The following is an 18,497-nucleotide window of genomic DNA, read 5'->3' as shown; positions in this document are numbered from 1 at the left end:
ATCTGAGAGTTACTGTGCCACAGATCAATCCAGGATGCGGGCACAGGAGGGCTGGAAGGAGAGGCAGACGGCAGCATGTTCCTTCTGATTAACGAGCCCAGGCCACCATCCATCGCCGGCCTTCATTAGGGCTGCAGAGAGTCATTTTGCATGGGCGTGCAACCTCTCCTCCCCTCTCTTCTCCAGGGTGATTGATGCCCCCAGGTGCCCGCATCCCCCAGCAAGTGAGGAGCCCTCTTTCCTCCTGTGGATGAGGAGCGGAGGCAGCTGGCTTATTATGCATGATTCTTACCTGTGTGCCCTTGGCGCCAACTCACAGGGCTGTCAAAATGGCCAGGGCAAACGGATCTAATCTCCCTTAGAATTCAGTGCTAGGAGACTGCAAAATGCCAGGCTTCTCCATTTTAATGGGTCTTTGACTCTCCCCACAAAAATGCAAACAGGTGAAGCACTGAGCAGTGGGCACTCAGCCAGGCCGGCACCATCAGCGTGCTGGAGCAGAGAGATAAAGGATGTCCCTGGACCACAACGGTCCTGGGTGGGTCTCTTCTCTCTCCTTGCTGCTGGAAGGCACCCGTGTTGGTGCTGGGGTGGGAAGCTGGGTCAGGAGGAGGTGAGGGCTTGGGCAGGAGCTCTGCTACAGGTCTGGTTAAAGGCCCCCCAGTGCCTGATGACCTGGGTGTGCCCGGGGCTGCTGACCATCATGCCTGGGCAGAGAGGAGCCTCCCAGGCCTACCTTGCCTGTACCCGCTGACACCATCTGGCTGGTTTGGGTTCTGCCTACAGATATTTGATGCTGTGGAGGGCCAGAGCTCCCCAGCCAGGATGGGTGAGACACACTTTTCTTCTCAGTTCTCTGGCTATGGGGTATTTTCAGACGTAGGAGAGGTGCACGTGGATTTGAGGGTGTCTGGCCAGCTTGAAGGATCAGGAAATATAGACGCTGGAATGGGAAAGGGAGCTGAGATAAAAGGAAAAGAATGTAGATAAGGAATCAGGCAGAAGACAGAGGGGCTGTTTGGCATTTTGTGCCTAAAATGAAGACTTTCAGTCTCCACTTTTCCTTGCGCCTGTGTATAGTCTCACTTGCTCAGGGCTTCTCTTTTGTTGGAGAGCAGCTGCCAGTCCTTGAATTCCAAATCCCCTCCTCCACTGAGGAGCCAGATGGGAGTGGCATGCCATGCAGGATAAGTGTAGGGGCGTGGGGAGGGGACAGGCTGGGCCCCACAAGGGAACAGTCTCCCAAGGGCGGGCCTGGCACAGAGCCTCCACCTCCACTTGGGCAAGAACACTGTTGAAATCCTTTCACTGTGAAAGGTGGACCCTGTGGTCCTGATCCATCAGGACGATGAGTACGTAATAGCACAGGTGTGTGGGGGCCCTGCCTCTGTTCTGAAATGCTGTCCCTGACCTTGGCCCTGGGGAAAACTCGAAGGGTGAAAGTGAGTTGCTCAGTCATGTTTGAGCTGCTTGTTGACCTCTTCCCAAGCTTCTCTGGATGTGAGGAGAGACTCTTGCCTTCAGTTCTTGGTGGCTTCACAAGAGGGGACCCTCCTTGGTGGCAAGCGAGACTGTTGATGAGAGAGACCACTACCCAGCACCACTGTTGTTCCTCAAACCGGTGATTCTTCAGCCATAGTTTTGAAGAATGAAGCCATGCCGCCCTGGCCCAAGAGGACCTGTGCTTTCCGTAGCAGAGGCTGCTGGAGCCACACTCATGAACAGGACGGGCTGTCGGGCATGCGTGTGCGTGAGTCCATAACCCTCTCCCCCCCGCCCCATTCCACAGGCCACCATGGGTCCCCATCCCTGACCAGGGCCCTTATACAGACATTTGTTGTTGGTTAACCCAGAATGTCCCTGTGTCCAGCCCAGCAGAGGTGCTGTGGGCCCCAGGCCTGGCTGCTGGAGGCTGCTGCCCTCTGGCTGCAGAGCCCATGCCCCATGGGATGGGGAGGCATGTGCTGAAGAGGGTAGTATTGGGGTCACTGGGTTTGGGATGTGGCTGTAGAGCTGTGGCTGGTACCCCTGCTTACCAGCTTCACCAGCTTTGCACCAGCACCAGGGCACTGAGAATAACATGGGGCCCAGGAAAGGCCTGATGTGTTTGTGTTCCCTGGGCCTCAGAGTGTAGGTGGGGTCAGGGGAGCCGCTTGGCTATTTGGGCTACATCGCCAGCCTTCCCTTTAGGCCTGGGTGAGACCACACAGGGCCCAGTGTGTCTAAGCGGGCAGCCTGCAGGAGAGGCATTCGGTACACTCATGCTGAGGCTACGGCCCCATCCTAGATCCCCCGTGCGTGGTGTCCATGGTTGAAGGAGGCTGCGACAGGGTCCTTTGGGGGTTGGACAAGGAGGGCTGAGGAGAAACTAGAGGGCAGCTGGAGGGGCCGAGGCTTTTCAATCAAGACTGCTGGGGCGGACTGGGGTTGGAGGACCAAAGCCCACCTTTCAGAGTGGGCCTTAGGACCTAGCTGGGACCTTAAGCCCTTAAGACACTCCACTGCCCACACTAGGACCAAGCACAGGGTATGGCAGTGCTTGCTGTTAGAGGACCAATTCTGATTTGTCAAGCACTTGTGCAATGAGTGTCTAGTGACACTTCCTTGGCTCCAAATGATTGCCTAGGTTGATGCCCTAACCTCAGTACCTTATGATATGACCTTATTTGGAATAGGGTCATGTGGATATAATTCGTTACCATGAGGTCATACTAAAGTAGGTTGGACCCCTAACCCAATATGACTGATATCGTCTAAGATGGCCATGTGAAGAAAGAGACACTTGGGGTCACCCGTGACCCTGAAGGCAGAGATCAGTTCAGTTGTTCAGTCGTGTCCGACTCTTTGCAACCCCATGGACTGCAGCATGCCATGCCTCCCTGTCCATCACCAACTCCCAGAGTTTACCCAAACTCGTCCATTGAGTTGGTGATGCTATCCAACCATCTCATCCTCTGTCATCCCCTTCTCCTCCTGCCCTCAATCTTTCCCAGCATCAGAGTCTTTTCCAGTGAGTCAGCTCTTTGCATCAGGTGGCTAAAGTATTAGAGTTTCAACTTCAATATCAGTCCTTCCAATGAACACTCAGGATTGATCTCCTTTAGGATAGACTGATTGGATCTCCTTGCAGTCTAAGGGACTCCCAAGAGTCTTCTCCAACACCACAGTTCAAAAGCATCAATTCTTCGGTGCTCAGCTTTCTTTATAGTCCAACTCTTACGTACATACATGACTACTGGAAAAACCATAGGACCTTTGTTGGTAAAGTCATGTCTTTGCTTTTTATCAGAATGATGCAACTTCAAGGCAAAGAACACCAAAGACTGCCAGGAAGACCCCAGAAACTAGAAGAGGCCAAGAAGGATTCTCGCCTGCAAGTTTCAGGGGGAGCATGGCCCTACTGACACCCTGATTTTGGACTTTTAGTCCCCGGGGCTGTGAGACATTGCATTTCTGTTGTTTGAAGCTACCTAGATTTTGTGCTTTTGTTATAGCAGCTGGAGGAAACTAATACATCTCCTAAATCAGTTTTTATATTTTATTAGTAAAAAGCATTTGCAAAGTACTGGCCTATGCACTGCTAAGTCACCATAAGACCAAGCTAGACCTGGGGATTCAGGAGGCAGAAGGGTCCGTTCAAGCTCCAGAGATTCCTTTTGGTTTCTTTCCATCTTTCTTACAGACCACTCTAGGGACTGAGGGCCAGAAGTGACCTGCTGAGGCCAGAGAGGAGAGGGACCCTCCCAAGCCAGGTACCAAGTCTGAGCTGGGCTGGGCTGGGCAGAGAAGGCAGCCCTTCTGAGGCTTGTCCCCAGCCCTCTCTAGCTCCCCAGCTGAACAGCCCATGTCAGGCCCCCATGCTCTGGTCTCCTTCCCAGGGATCCTCACTTGGTAGAGCTCTGGGAGGGAGGGAAATCAGAGTTGTGCCTCTGGCTTGTTTACCGGTTCTGCCATGTGGAAACCAGGACCAGACCCAGAGCCCCTCCCACCTCCTAGAGGCACATTTCTATGCTCTGACCCATTTAAGCTGTGGCTTCTATTTATGATAATTAATTGTACCTTGAGAAATGAAAGAAACAGAAGGAGAAGGGTGTGGTGTGGAGGACTACACTTATCTGTGTTCTTTAAAAGAGCAAATTTCACAGTTTGTATTTATGGTTTAAGTGCCTGTTCCGACTCATTCAGTCAGTCAGTCATTCAGCAGATGGGCTGGACTGGCTCCTTCCATTTACTCAGGCTTACTTCTCTTTCTCATCAGCCCCTCTTACATACCAGTCAATGGAGACTCATGTGATAACTGTTCCTCTTCACCTTACATTTTGTACTTGGCAGAGACAGTCAGTCAGTCAGTTTAGTCGCTCAGTTATGTCTGACTCTTTGCGACCCCATGAACCGCAGCATGCCAGGCCTCCCTGTCCATCACCAACTGCCGGAGTTTACCCAAACTCATGTCCATTGAGTCGGTGATGCCATCTAACAGTAAATAAATGTTATTCCAATGGGTGTTGTTAAAAATACACAGAGCATCTTTCTGGACTTGGTCTCACTGGCTCAGAGATGCAAGGGAGGTACCTCTTTCTGGAAAATCAGATTTTGATGTTCAGATGTTGATTTGCTTGTTAGTCTTGGAGCTGGGACTTGAACCAGGTCTCCAGAGCTGATGGAGCATTTCTGCTACAGAAGGCATCTGATTAAAGTCTATAGGACGTAAGTCACAGCTATGCTTTCTCAAAGTACTTATAGCACAGTTGGGCAAGAAAGATTCAGAATTCAGGTAGAGAAGAGGGAAAAGCCATTCCAGGCAGGAGGCCCTGCCTGAGCACAAGTTGGGTGTGGGGGATGATGGATCTCCTTTGGGAAACTGAAGGTCAATTTGGAAAAGCCAGGCTTGGAGCAGAAGCTTCATGGAGGCCAGAAGTTTGTGGCATATCTTGGATTAGTGAAGAGACTTTGGAAATCATAAAGTAGGGCAGTGAGATGGGATGAAATAGGGGTTTTTAGAAGATGGGTTAAATTTCTGTTTCTGAACGTGTGTCTTCTAAAACAGCATAGGAATAAGAAAGAGTGAGTGATAGTAAACTGGTGTCCCTGACCTACGAGCTCTTGCACTTGGCTTTCTGGTCTTTGCAGTCATGCTGCTACTTCACTCCACTGAAGCGCTGTTTCCAGAGTTGCATCCATGGGGCAGACACAGTTCTGTGTCCTGCTCTGTGTTTAGTTGCTGACATCCTGATGCTGTGACATGGTTACACTCCAGGAGTGTGAACATGAGTGTGCCGTCCTGCATTTCCTTCCCCTCTGGATAGGCTGGTTCTAGTGTTCTCATGTTCTAAATAATGCTGCAGTGAATATCTTCTTGATATAGAGCCTTCTGTTTTCCTTTGGCCAGTGTCTCGGGGGTGACATCATTGGGTGATCAGAGGAACCGAGATTCTATAAGGCTTTGCTGAATGTGGCAGTATTGCCTTTGAACTAGTTACATGGACAGCAGGAGCTAAACTGAGCAGCTGTGTGGAGAAGGGTACAGATGGAGCCTCTGTTGAGACACCAGCTAGGAGGTGGTTGCTGTGGTCCCACTGTGCAGGGCTGATGCCTTAGACTCATAGTTGCTGATAATTGGAAAGGAACACACAGTGAAGAAGATGCAGGAGTCACTGTGGCATGGTGAGTGATCTGATGATGGACTGGGGAGAACAAGGAATCAAAGCTAAATGCTCCTGAGGTTTCCCAGAAGGGCTCCAGGGAATGGCAGTGGGATAGTGTGGAGCAGGGCATGTGTGAAGAACCTTTGCCTGGGTGGACACGTGGGATGGGATGTGAAAGGCTTGCTTGGAACACTTTTTCACCAGCTGTGTTGGGCCCAGGGCCCAGTTACGCCAGAACACGAGCCCTTGAGGCTAGCTGGTGCCTTTCCCAGTTTACGCTCAACCAGAGCCATCTCCAAACCCAGAGCTGGCACAGCTCTCGCTCCTGTGTCCTGGGGGGCAACCTGAAGCCTGTTCAGAAGGTTGGTGATGAGATTGCCGGGAGGCTGGACTGAGTTGGCAATAGGAAGTCTGGGCAAGTGTGAAGGTGGAGCTGAGCAGCTGTTGGTTGTGGGACCCTGTGTCAGGGGCTGAGGTTTGCGGGAGTGGCAGACACCTGAGGAATCTTGTGGGCATCATTAGGAGTTCTTTGCCCAGTGAACAGGATGTATGAAGACAGGATACACCCCCAGGGAAGACCTGGAGAAAGAGCCCCACGAGGCCCCTGCAGTGAACCTGGGCTGCATCTTTTGGCAGACCACGGTGATGGACAGAGCAAGGCCATGAGTGGGGCACCGAGGAGCCTGGGATGCTGGCTGGAGGAGTGAGCTCCAGGAAATGCTCAGGTTCTTGTGATGAGTTCAGGTCTGGAGGGCAACATAGGGGTCCCATGGAGAGGCTGAGGGCCTCACCATGGTCAGAGCTGCCCAGCACACTGTGAGCACTGGCACACTCTGGATTTGGGAATGGGGGAGACTGCTCACTACATGTCCTGTTCCTGCCAGTGTGGACTCAATCCTGGGACAACTGTGTGTGTGTGTGTGTGTGTGTGTGTGTGTGTGTGTGTGAAGGGGCTGGTCGCTGCCTCCATCAGCCGGGGCTGGGAAAGCAAGAAGTGTCAGCTGTGCACCAGGCTTCACACACCTGTCATTTTATTCAGTGTTCACAACTGTCCCTGGGATTCCCCTTCCTGCCGCTCAGCGAGGCCGTAATTGCAGATTTAGCTGCGTGGTTATTTGATTAATTTCTGTCTTCCCACTTGTCTGCAAAGTCCTTGAGGGCCAGGGTGTCTGTTTTCCTCTGCTCTGTCTCTGGTTCCTGCACAGTGCCCACCTGCCTGTGGGAGCGACTCAGACAACCTTTGCTGAATGGGGACCATCACCCCCTGATGCCACGCATCTCAGCCTTCTTCCAGTGATCCCAGCCCCTCATGAAGGCTGAGGGAGAGGCTTGGGCTGCAGTGGGCTGACCTCCAACTCCTGGCCTTTACCTGGGAGGACCTGGATTCGTGGAGCGACTCTGGGCTGTGGCTCCTGGGTTTCGGGAACTCTGTGAGCCACGGAAGGCTGCACCAGGCAGTGACTGCACGGCCGCGCTGGTTCTTCCCTGCTTGGAAGGTTCTTGAATTTGCCTTATCAAATACACATGAGGCTCTGCTCACTGGAGGCCCGGAAGCCCCCATTCCATCTGTGTATGTTGTTGTATATTGTTACCACCACGGAAGGACGTTGTAAATATTTTCAGCTGAATGTCTGATTAATGTCTCTCCAGAAAGAGTGGCAGAACTGTAAGGAGAGGGTTTATTTAGCTCTCTTTCACCATGATGGGCATCTAATTCATCCCAAATGTCAATACATCCCAAGGTGCCAATCCAGACAGAAAGGGGAACCGTCTGCAGAGCTGGGTGGCAGCTGCCTTTTCCTCTGTGTAGGGGGCTCAGACCTGCCCCCACCACCCTGACCCTCGGATGGCGGCCCCCCGTGGTTGGAGGGGGGACCCTGAAGGTTTCCCTACCAGAACCACTGAAGGGAAATTGTTCCCTGGGAAAATGGCGTCTTTCTACCAGGCTGCTCACGTGCCCCAGGCTTCTCGGGTTCTTGCCAGTCTGGCCGGCTCCTGCCAGAGACCCCCTTCTGTCTCCCCTTGTGGCCTCCCCTCCCCTCTGGCTCAGTCTTCCTCACCCGCCTCTTAGGTTTGGGATGGTTCCCAGTTCATCCACATCGACCTGTCTCTGCTTCTCCTGGTCACTCTGTCGTCTCTCCAGGTGGCAGGTGGCTGTCTCCATTCCTCGCCCCCAGCATAGCCCAGCCCTGCCCAGGAGGCCAGTGTTGCCTTTGCCCAGAGACAGTGGCGTGTGTCTTTGGGGATGGACCCACTTACTCCCCACACGTCCATTCCCTTTGAGTTTCTTGGTTTCCTTCTCATGGTCTCAGCCAGAACGGAATGCTGAGTGAGACTTTGCTTCTTGTCTCTCCCCTGGACCAAGAGTCCCTCCAGGGAACCCACTGCTCTGATTTGCTGCCATATTCTCCACTCATGTCACTCCTGGGTCTTTAAAGGAAGGAGGTAGATGATCAGTAGGTATCTATGATCATTAATTCTTATAGAAATCTTAGAGGTATTTTACAGATACCATCATTAGATCCTTTTCGTAGCTAAGAAACTGAAGCTTGGAGTGGTTAAGTTATATTAATAAACGCATTCGTTTTGCTGTGCTTTGTGTCACGCAGTCCACTCTTGTCCCTGAGCTCTCAAGAGCCCTCCTCCGTTCTGCAGATGAGGAGGGAGGGGAGAGAGATGGTCACTGTGTGATAGAAGTGGGGCCTGGACCCCATCTGCCTACACCAGTGCCCTCGCTGCCCTCCCAGCTTTTCTCCCTTGGGCAGTGAGCACGCACACCCAGAGAGCAGAGGCTGGTGGTGGGTATGGGTCCCAGAGTCCTGTCCCCTGTAGGGCTGCGATCTGACAGCAACACATGCACCTCCAGCTGGCTTCGTCCCCATGCCACTGTTTGAGAGCAGAAGTGATGGTAAATATTTAATTGTGCTTCCACCATAACTTTCTGCCAGAACTCTCAATATGCTTTATAAATGCAAATGAGCACTCTCTTCTTCTCCAGGGAGATGTAAACCTCCTCAAATCACTTTAATTCAGCCCCCACCAGAGTGTAATGCCATAATCAGGAGCGCTCTGTGCCAGAAAAGAAACTGCCCTTAATCATATCGAGTGGATGGTTTATGGTTTGGTGGCCTTGCGTCTCCGCGGCGGGCAGGATGCAGAAAAATGGATTCTTCTCGTTGCAACTTCTGTCCAAGAAGGTGGATGGAAAAATTATTTAGAAACAGATTCAATTATAGCCCTTGAGCAGGTAACTATGACTATAATGAACTCTTAGATTGTATTCATGGGGTTAGCAGAACAAACCTTGGAAGATTTAGGAGTGAAGGCTGTTTCTTACTTTTGGTTCTGGACTCTAGTTCCCTCCCTGCCCATGTCCTCTGCTCTTCACTGCACTTCAGCATGATCCTGAAGTTGGGGAGTGCCTCCATATACATTTTTATTGCAATATGTGCTGTTCTGGGGGGCTTTTGTGGCTTCTTAGCTGTATGAGCAAGATCCTCCATCCCAGGGCACTGCAGAGTCTGCAGACACCCATGTCTGCCCAGTAGGCAGCAGGCTGAGATTTGAGGCTATCAACATCAGGATGGGAGGCTGTGTGACCCTGAAGGAGGCATTACGCTATTCTGTACCCTGGTCCCTAACTCTGCCAAGTGGGTTCAGTGACTCCTGCTTCAGGCCCACCTGGCGACGGCATTTTAATCATGGAGATGAATTTCTCCAGGGCCTCATGGAGTGCCTTTGGAGACATGTATTATGTAAATCTGGTGTGTCATTATGATCATTATTAGTGCTGTGAAGTGGAGACGCGGGGGAGAAGGAGGGCTGCTCAGTGCAGGAACCGGCCTCCCCAGCTGTCGGAAGAATCGGAGGAGAAAACAAACTCAAGAAGTCTGTTCCTGTGCTTGCGTTCCTTCAGTTATGCAAGGGGCACCACTCTTGATCCAACTCCAAGTGAGCTTGGACGGGCTAGTAAACCCAGCTCACTGTATTTGCTTTACTCCCCTGTTTGCAGTGAGAGCCCCCACTCCACTGGGAGGCAGAAGGCTGTCATGGTGGGCTATGTAGTGTCAGGTTGTGAGGAGGTGCCTCCCTGACCTGTTAGCACCTGTCCCTACTGGTACCCATTGAGATACCCTGGACCCCATCTGAGCCGTGGGTATAGTCCATGCAGGTCACCATGGGGTGGTTCTGGGGTCCCTTCATTAGACCTGTTCTGGCCCAAAGACTCTGTCTGCTCCATGTATGCCATGTTCTCCTGGTGGGGTCACTCCAGGCCTGGGTGCTGGGTGTCCAAGGCCCTGTCACCTGGACAGACTCCCACCATCCCTTCTCTGGGATTGAGCACTAGAGACAAGGGCACAGGACACCCCTTGGCTCAGCACAGCTCCTCGTTTATGACTTTATTTTCACTGCATCAGTCCTGCCCGTGGGGTAGGTTTCTTCCTTATCCTTTGGTTTATGCCAGGAGTTCTTTTGTTTCCTGCTGCTGCTGCTACTGCTAAGTCGCTTCAGTCGTGTCCGACTCTGTGCGACCCCATAGATGGCAGCCCATCAGGCTCCACCATCCCTGGGATTCTCCAGGCAAGAACACTGGAGTGGGTTGCCATGTCCTTCTCCAATGCAGGAAAGTGAAAAGTGAAAGTGAAGTCGCTCAGTCGTGTCCAACTCTTAGCGACCCCATGGACTGCAGCCTACCAGGCTCCTCCGCCCATGGGATTTTCCAGGCAAGAGTACTGGAGTGGGGTGCCATCGCCTTCTCCGTTTTGTTTCCTAAGGGGCCCAAATTTCTGCATTCATACTTCCCATCTCCTGCCTGGAATAGAGAACAGAGAATGACTGTTCACGGGGGCTGGAGGGATGTTCAGGAGAAAAGGAAGCAGAGTAGGGAGAAACCAGAGCAACACGTCAAGTCTGTGTCCTGTGCCCTTGTTTGTTGAGCCTCCTGTTCAGCTAGGGTGTGCTGTGCCCGGTGCTTTGATATATGCCTTGGAAAGTTCAAGTGCATAAGACACCTCCACTAGCCTAAAGAGCACCATTGTGTGATTTTGAAAGGTGCCCTTCTGGAACTCTGCACTCCTATGCCAAAAAAAAAAAAAAAAAAAAACCCTCACAATTATATATTTGACTCATAGCTTCTTTTTTTTTTTTTTTTCATAGCTTCTAACTTAGGCAAAACTTAACTCAAGATACATCATAGACCTAGGTAGGAGAAAAACCTTTGTAGTCTTAGGTTAGGCAAAGATTTTTTAGGTGTGATATCAAACCATAAAAGAAAAAAGTTGATAAATTAGACTTCTCCAAAGTTTAAAACTTCTGTTCTTTGAAAGATGCTATTAAAAGAATGAAAAGATAAGTCATAAAGTGGGATAAAATATTTGTAGACCATCTGGTCTGATAAAGGACTTGTATCCAGAATAAAGAACCTACCAAAGTCAACAATAAGGAAACAACCCAATTTAAAAATGGAAAAATATCAAACAGACACTTCACTAAACGATATACAGATGACAAGAAATCATGTGAAAAGATGCTTAATATCACTCTTCATTAAGGAAATGAAAATTCAAACCACAATGAGATACCATTGCACATCTGTTAAAATGGCCAAAATTAAAAGTGACTGACCATGCCAAGTGTTAGCAAGGATGTGGATGAACTGGAACTCTCATACACTCTCATGTAATAGCCCCCAAATGGAAATGACAAGTGAATCGGTAGACAAAATGCAATCTCTCCATACAGTGAAATACTACTCAGCAACGTAAAGGAATGAAATATTGATGCACACAAACACGGTGAGTCTTAGTTATGCTGAGCTAAGCCAGGTTAAGAAAATATACTATATGATTTCATTTATATAAATTTCTGGAAAATGCCAGTTAACCTATAGTGACACAAAACAGATTAGTTATTGCCTGGGGACAGTGACAGGGTGGGGCAGGGGCAAGAGGGGAGGAGGGATTACAGAGGGACAGGAACCTTCTGGGGATGATGGCTATGTTTCTTGATTGTGGTGATGGTTTCATGGGTATGAAAGTATGATAAGTATGTCAAAACTTATCAAATTGTATGCTTTAATTATGTGCAGTTTATTGTATGTCATTTCTACCTCAGTAAAGCTGCTGTTTAAAAAAAAAGGATTTCTCTGGTGGTCTGGTGGTTGAGACTCTGCTTCCAGTGCAGAGGGCACGGGTTCAGTCCAGATCCCACATGCCGTGTAGTACAGCCAAAACACACAAACCCCGCTACACAACAAACAAACCCCCTGCAAACAAAAGGGCATTTGGACTTGCTGATCAAAGATCTAGTCAGGTTTTGGGGAGAAGTTTCCATCGAGAGGTAGGGCTGACAACAGTCAATAATAGATTGAAAAGGAAAGAAAGAAAAAAGAAAAAGGTGCCCTGCTTTCAGGACACTTCACTGCTATGTGCCCGAAAACAGTTGTAGTAAATATCAGCTCTGTAATTGCTACATGGTGCCTGGTGACCTTGCTGTATGTACTGTAGCCACCTTGGTGCCCTTGGGAGCTCATAGCCAAGTCAGGGTGTCCGTCTTTCCCTTACTGGCCAGAGGGATTGGTGACCAGGAAGCAGGCCCCTGGGGTCTGCGATGTGTGTTTGTGTTTGGGGTGAGGCCTTTGCCAAAGCCGCATGAGCTTTCAGCAGAGTCTTGGGAAGGGGGTGGCTGTGTATCTGGGCCCAGAGGCAAAAGGACCTGCAGGAGGATGGAGTGTTGGGGCCAGAGAAGTTGAAGGGAAATCAGCTGAGAGTGTCAACGTGGATGCCTAAGGGGAAGCAGAGGAGAGGAGTGGGGAGAAAGGAGTAGGGAGTCAGAAATCAGAAGGAGGTGGCTGAGAAAGACTTGCCACCAAGGGAATTAGGCTTGGCTATTGGCTCAGCATGGCCTGTGGAGAGCACATAGGTTGAGTGATGTGAGAAGATGCCATGTCTTGGGATTAAAGTGATGAGTAGGCAGATGACGTCACACACCATCCCCCAGGTGGCTTGGGGTCATTCAGTAGAGCCTTAGCATCAGGACACCTGAGATCTGTACCTGACTCTGCCATGAGCTGCGTCCTCCTAGCAGACCTCTTTCCCTCAGCCGTAGGCTCTGCAGAGGAGCCCCAGGGTTCCTAGCACTGACATTTACAGTCCTAAGTAACTTCACTGTCCAGTAATTCTTCTGACGCACCATTTTTTTCTTTTTTGACCTTCAGAAACTTTAATGGACACCAGGACGGCTACTGCAGAGCTGGGCTGGACCGCCAATCCCGCATCAGGGGTGAGTGTCAGACTGTCTGTCCTCCTGTCCTGATGAGCAGTCATGGGAGCAGGGCCTGACTTGCCCCTCTGGGATGTGGATTACAGGTGTGAATGGCTTTGTCCGTGGCCCATCCACAGAGAGGCAGCAGCAGGTGGCCAGGGCCTGTGTGGGACTGGGGCCAGTGGCTGCCAGTAGTTGGGTGTTCAGGTCAGTGGTGATGGGGAGGACAGAGATCCGGATGCCCCTGGGGCTGAAGAGGGGCCAGGGCACGAGGCAGAGCTCGAGTTCAGAAAGGCTGAGGCTCTCTTTGACCTGGTACTGCCTTAGAGCAATGTTCTGGATCATTTGTTCAGTGTTATGCACCTGGTCAGAATCTGTAGCTGCAAAGATGAATACTCTTGAGGAGCTCATGACCTCCCGTGGGATCCAGCACATGCATGAATGAGCTGAAATGTATCCCTCCTGGGTGGCAGTGGGGAGACTGACAGCCAGGTGTGGGCACAGAACTGGAAGTGAGACACTTTAGAGGGAGACAAGAAGCCTTTAAAAAAAAAAGTGCATGCAAGCTGGGCTTTGGAGAGTGAGTAGGAGTTTGACAGACAGTAAATAGGGAGTCTGGAAAGATGTTCCAAGTAGGAGGAATAGCTGGTTAAAAGGAGTGGGAGTCATGAAACGACGTAAGAACAAGAGTCTGTGCGTCTGGACCATGGGAGGGTATGGGTAGTGCTGAGGTGGGGCTGGGCTGTGGATTGGGCAGTGCACAACATGGGGAACTGGGACTGCCCTGCTGAGTTAGCCATGTGGCTTTCTCCTATAGGTAAAGGATGGATCTTGTCACACTTGCTGACACGATTGTAGGGAACAGTTGATGGAAGGCTCTTTCAGCTGTCTTGGATGGGTCAGAAGCATCAGATTAAAATGGGATACTCAGGACAGTTGGAGCAAAGCTAAGCAGGAGGCCTTGGTAGCATTTGGCAGTGAGTGAAGACATTGGGGTGGGGAAAGGCAGAGGGAGGAGGTGGGATGGGATTCACATCTCAGGCTCGAGTGGCTGGCTCTCTGTGAGGCTTAATCACGAAAGGAGGGGACAGGAGGAGTGCATGGACTCTTCATCCCCGCGAGGGGGTGAGGCAGGGGCAGGGTTAGCTGGATCTTCTCTTTAACCCTACACCTTCTCTCTCCTCCCTGCCTTTGGTCACCTCCAGCCTGCAGCCTCAGGCCGCTCTGCAACCCAGGGTGTGAGTCACAGCCGGTCTTAAGACTCCTGCTCATGTCTTAGGGACATTGGATTCAGGTCCCAAGGCAGACAGGCCTCACCTGCGCTTTCTCCCCGGGTTCTCCCTTCTGGGTGCAGGTGTGGAGCCTTGTGGTAGCAGGGCAAGGTCTGGGGTGAACTGTGTTTCCCAAAGTGTGGCCAGGAGCAGGGGCCAATCTTGCCCACACTGACAAGTCCAAATCCTGCTGGGAACACTGCAGGCCCCCAGGAAACACCTCCTACTCCCACGGGGGACCTCGTGAAAGCTGATGATGCAGCAGCTCTTCAAGCGGCCCAGACATTAAGGACTTGCCCCTCTTCTACAGGTTACATTGTTAGTGGAAGCTTTGCATGTTTTCTCCAGTGACTTAAGTCATTGATGTGACTTTTGGTTCATTTTCTCCTTGATTTTTGTGCATACCACCTGTCTTCTTTAAACTTCTGAACTCCTTCCCAAGGCAGGTGGTCCTTTTGGGAAATATTCCAAGTTAAGAGATCCCTGGAAGGGGATGAAAAGGAGTGAGAGGCAGGAGAAAACCAAGAGGTGGTCTTCTTACAGAAGCCCAGGGAGCAGGGGTCAAGGAGGAAGGGGGCAAAGGTGGCAGGTGCTGCTGGGCATTGGATGGTGCACTGGGCTTGGTTACAAGGACCCTGTTGGTGCCACATGCTGATGGTTTCAGAAGGGATCAGGGTCAGAAGCCAGAAAGCAGGACATGGAAGGGTCAATGGGAGGTGAGGCGATGAGGCAGCCCGTGAGAGGAGGGAATGCAGAGCACGGGAGGCAGAGGGAAGGGAGGCAGAGGGAAGGGAGGCTGTGGAGGCAGGCACCTCCCAGGGAACGGGATGCCTTTGTTGTTGAAATGGCAGGACAGAGAGATGGGAGGACTCGGGATTGGTATAGAAGCCCTAAGATAAGAAGTCTCTTAATTTCCCTTCTTCTCTCTGAGGTTGGAGGGGCGGTTGGGAGAGTGGAGGTGGGGAGTCTTAAGTAGCAGGTTTTAGGAGGGAGGCAAAGGTGTGAGCTAACGGCCGCTGCTGGTGAGTTGGGCGAGTCTGGACTCTTTGGGATGAATGTGGCTGCAGTAAGGACCTAGTTGAGGTCCAGGCTGTGTGTGTGACAGCCCCAGTCAGGGGCACCTGGAGGCGGTGTGGCAGTGGGGTCATCCTTACTTGTGCAAGAATGGTGGGCCTGGAGGGTCAGGAGCTGAGGACGTTGGCGGGAGGGGGTCAGCATCTTGTAGCGTGACATTGCCCCACAAAGAAGAAGAGTGAAGCCAGGGCGATTGTGACAAAGTGCAGAGGCCTAGCTGGGGCTCTCAAGGAGACTGGAGGAGCACTGGAGGCCATGGCCTTGAATCAGGGCTTAACTTTAAGATGCACAGAGTACTTCTGGGTGATAAAGCGGTCTGGGGAGTGGGGCCAGGGTCCGGGATTTGAGAAGCCAGGAGGCTGGGTGAATGGTCTGCATTTTCCTGGGATCCAGTAGGGGAGGAGATGAGCCCCACCCCAGCAACCCAGAAAGAGAAAAAATTGTCCCTCAGATGGCCCCTGCAGTCAGGATACCATGCGTGAGGAAGACGTTGATGTGTGGGTGGGCATTGTTCTGGTAGCCTGGGGGTCTCCAGGGAACTGGTAGGCCTGATCCAGAAGGGGTACCATGATTCCACCAGGGGGCCCAGCTGGCATTGCAATGAACCCTATCCACGGTGCATGGCCTGTGAGGTAGGCTCCCCAGATAGAGGCCAGGAGACTTCCTTTTATGGTTTCCCTGGATATCTTCACCTTTGTATTCAAGGACTGCCAGATGCAGGAAGGGTTTGGACTGCCCACCCACACATAGCCTGCAAATTGTTTTCAGTTATATCTCTGGAAAATAGATTATAATATTGCATGTCAAAACCAGAAAGTATTTCTGCTCAAATGGCAAAATGTTGCTTTATAATCTAATTGCAGCTTTAAATTAAAGCCTTTAGGTTTAACCCATATCAGAGGCCACCTGGTGAGTAGGGGGAGAAAATAACAAATATATTTATGAAGTAACAGATGCTGGGAGGATGAGGGGCTGAGCTCCCATCAGAGGGCATCCCAGGACCCTTACCCGTGACCCTGTGAATTCCACCGTCCTCCCTTGGGCTGCCTTCACTTACCTCTCCCTAACCCTTCTTTACCATCCTGCTCCAAAAGGGTCCTGACCTTCACATGTTGATGTGAAGCTCTGGGCAGGAGGGTGCCCTGAGAGGTCCTGTGGTCAACACTCAGGGCGGTGCTCAGCTGCCACAGGGCTCAGTAAGTGCTAGTTCTCATGGTTTCGTGGCCCACCTTAGCAGTCATCCCCATTCCTAGAGGGGTTTCCCCGGGTGGCTCAGTGGTAAAGAATCTGCCTGCTAATGTAGGAGATGTAGATTTGAGCCCTGGGTTGGAAGATGCCCTGGAGAAGGAAATGGCAAGTCACTCCAGTATTCTTGTCTGGGAAATCCCATGGACAGAGGAGACTGGCGAGCTATAGTCAGTGGGATCACAAAGAGTCAGACAAGACTGAGTGGCTGAACAACAACCACTGTTCCTAGATGCTGCCTGGCCCTCTCCCCTCTTTTCCTTTTTCCCTCTCCCCCTTGCATCCCTGTCTGTCCCTCAAGTGTCAGTTCCATTTCCCTCCCCTCGGGGAGCCCTCCAGGGTGCCCCTTCCCACCAGGACTCCACGGTAGGGGCCCTTTTCCTAAAGCAGAAGGCTTGCTGCCAACTCCTAACTGACCATCACTCTGTGAGCTAAACCTGTGTTAATGTGTGCTTCCTCCCACTGGGCAGAGACAGGAGTGGCTTCATCTCTGTCCCCGGGCCAGCAGGGGCCAGACTTCAGTAAATGTTTGTCGGCCACATAAAAGGGGGAAGGAGCAGCACATTCATGATACTTCCTGCATCTTCAACCCAGGGTTCTGAACTGAGGAGATGCTCAGTTTAGGTTTATTGTAGCCCAATAAAATGTTTTTTGTAGACCTTCCAATACCCAATTGATTGTCAGTATCTTTTAAAGAAATTTAATCAGTGATACAGATAGAGCTACCTCTCCTGCGATAAGCATGACGGAGAAGACCAGGATGCTCTCCAGAAGGTCCAGCTTCTTTCACACACTGGCTGTGATGGATAAGGAAGGCAAGCTGGGTCCCTCTGATAGTGAGGCTTATTCAGCTTGCTTGTTGGAAATCAAAGCAAGGCCTTTTACTTTTGCAGAATATTGCCAGGGCTCCTCGGCTATTTGCATGTGGACAGCCAATAGCCTCTGTGTGGGAGTCTGTGACTGTGTAACATGTGGCCACCGTGTGAACATCTACAGATCCTGAATTACCTTGAAAGAGTACTTCACGGGCTTCCAGACTCCACCTCCATCTGTGCTACCCTGTGGAACCACCTTCTCACAACCTGTGACATGTTCTGTTTGCCACATTAGTATTGGCAAATCTTCATCATGGGAAGGTGGGAAGGTTGATGGAGGAAAGATGCAAAAGAGTCTGGAGCCAAGCCTGACGAGCCTTCAGGTTGAGCAGGCTGCATGTTTGTGTGCCTGTGCGCCGTGTGCGTATATCTGTGTGTGTGTATGTGCATCTGTGTATAAATATGTGAAATGTGTGTTTATATATGTGTGTATCCAGGAATGTGTGCTGTGCTGTGCTAAGTCGCTTCAGTTGTGTCTGACTCTTTGCGACCCTAGGGACTGTAGCCCTCCAGGCTCTTCTGTCCATGGGATTCTCCAGGAATACTGGAGTGGGTTGCCATGCCCTCCTCCAGGGGATCTGCCTGACCCAGGGATTGAACCCATGTCTCTTGTGTCTCCTGCATCGGCAGGTGGATTCTTTAGCACTGGTGCCACCTGGGGAGCCCATCTCCAGTTATATGTATGTCTATGTGTATGTGCCTGTGTGTATATGTGCATCTGAGTATTTCTGTGTGATATGTGTGTGTGTATTTCTATGTGATACATGTGTGAGTGTATGTGTTTGTGGGTGTGGGTGTATGATGTTAAATGAGCTGCTTTCACCTTATGCCTCTGCAGGCAGTTTCCAGAGTTCTGGAAAGATCATAAGTGATGAGAGTATTATTGGACTAAGTGGAGAGCTTCCAGAGAGGCCAGTGTGTAGGGCACAGCCCTCATTTGAATACCTGTGTATGTGTCTGATAAATTAACTCCTCAAACAGGATACACGCCCGTGAGAGCGGCACACGGGGGCTGTCCTTCCCCACCGCCCTCCTGGGGACCCTCCTGGCTGTTCGTTTTCCCCATCTACCAATTCCAGGCACCCTCACTGGCTGCCACATCCTGGAAGTAAGGACAGCACACT

The 18,497-nt window shown here is 51.1% G+C and overlaps 1 protein-coding gene across 1 annotated transcript in view; it reads left to right on the top strand.

Moving 5' to 3' along the window:
- EPHB1 (EPH receptor B1) overlaps positions 1-18,497 on the top strand; it is a 466,102-nt gene that overhangs the window by 126,524 nt on the left and 321,081 nt on the right. Inside the window, exon 2 of the mRNA NM_001192829.2 lies at positions 12,862-12,926. Coding sequence (NP_001179758.2) covers positions 12,862-12,926 — 65 coding nt within the window. The remainder of the gene's footprint in view (positions 1-12,861; positions 12,927-18,497) is intronic.

This window comes from Bos taurus, chromosome 1 (genome assembly GCF_002263795.3).
Source record: "Bos taurus isolate L1 Dominette 01449 registration number 42190680 breed Hereford chromosome 1, ARS-UCD2.0, whole genome shotgun sequence".
Lineage (NCBI taxonomy): Eukaryota > Metazoa > Chordata > Mammalia > Artiodactyla > Bovidae > Bos > Bos taurus.
This window is presented reverse-complemented; position numbering and strand designations above follow the sequence as displayed.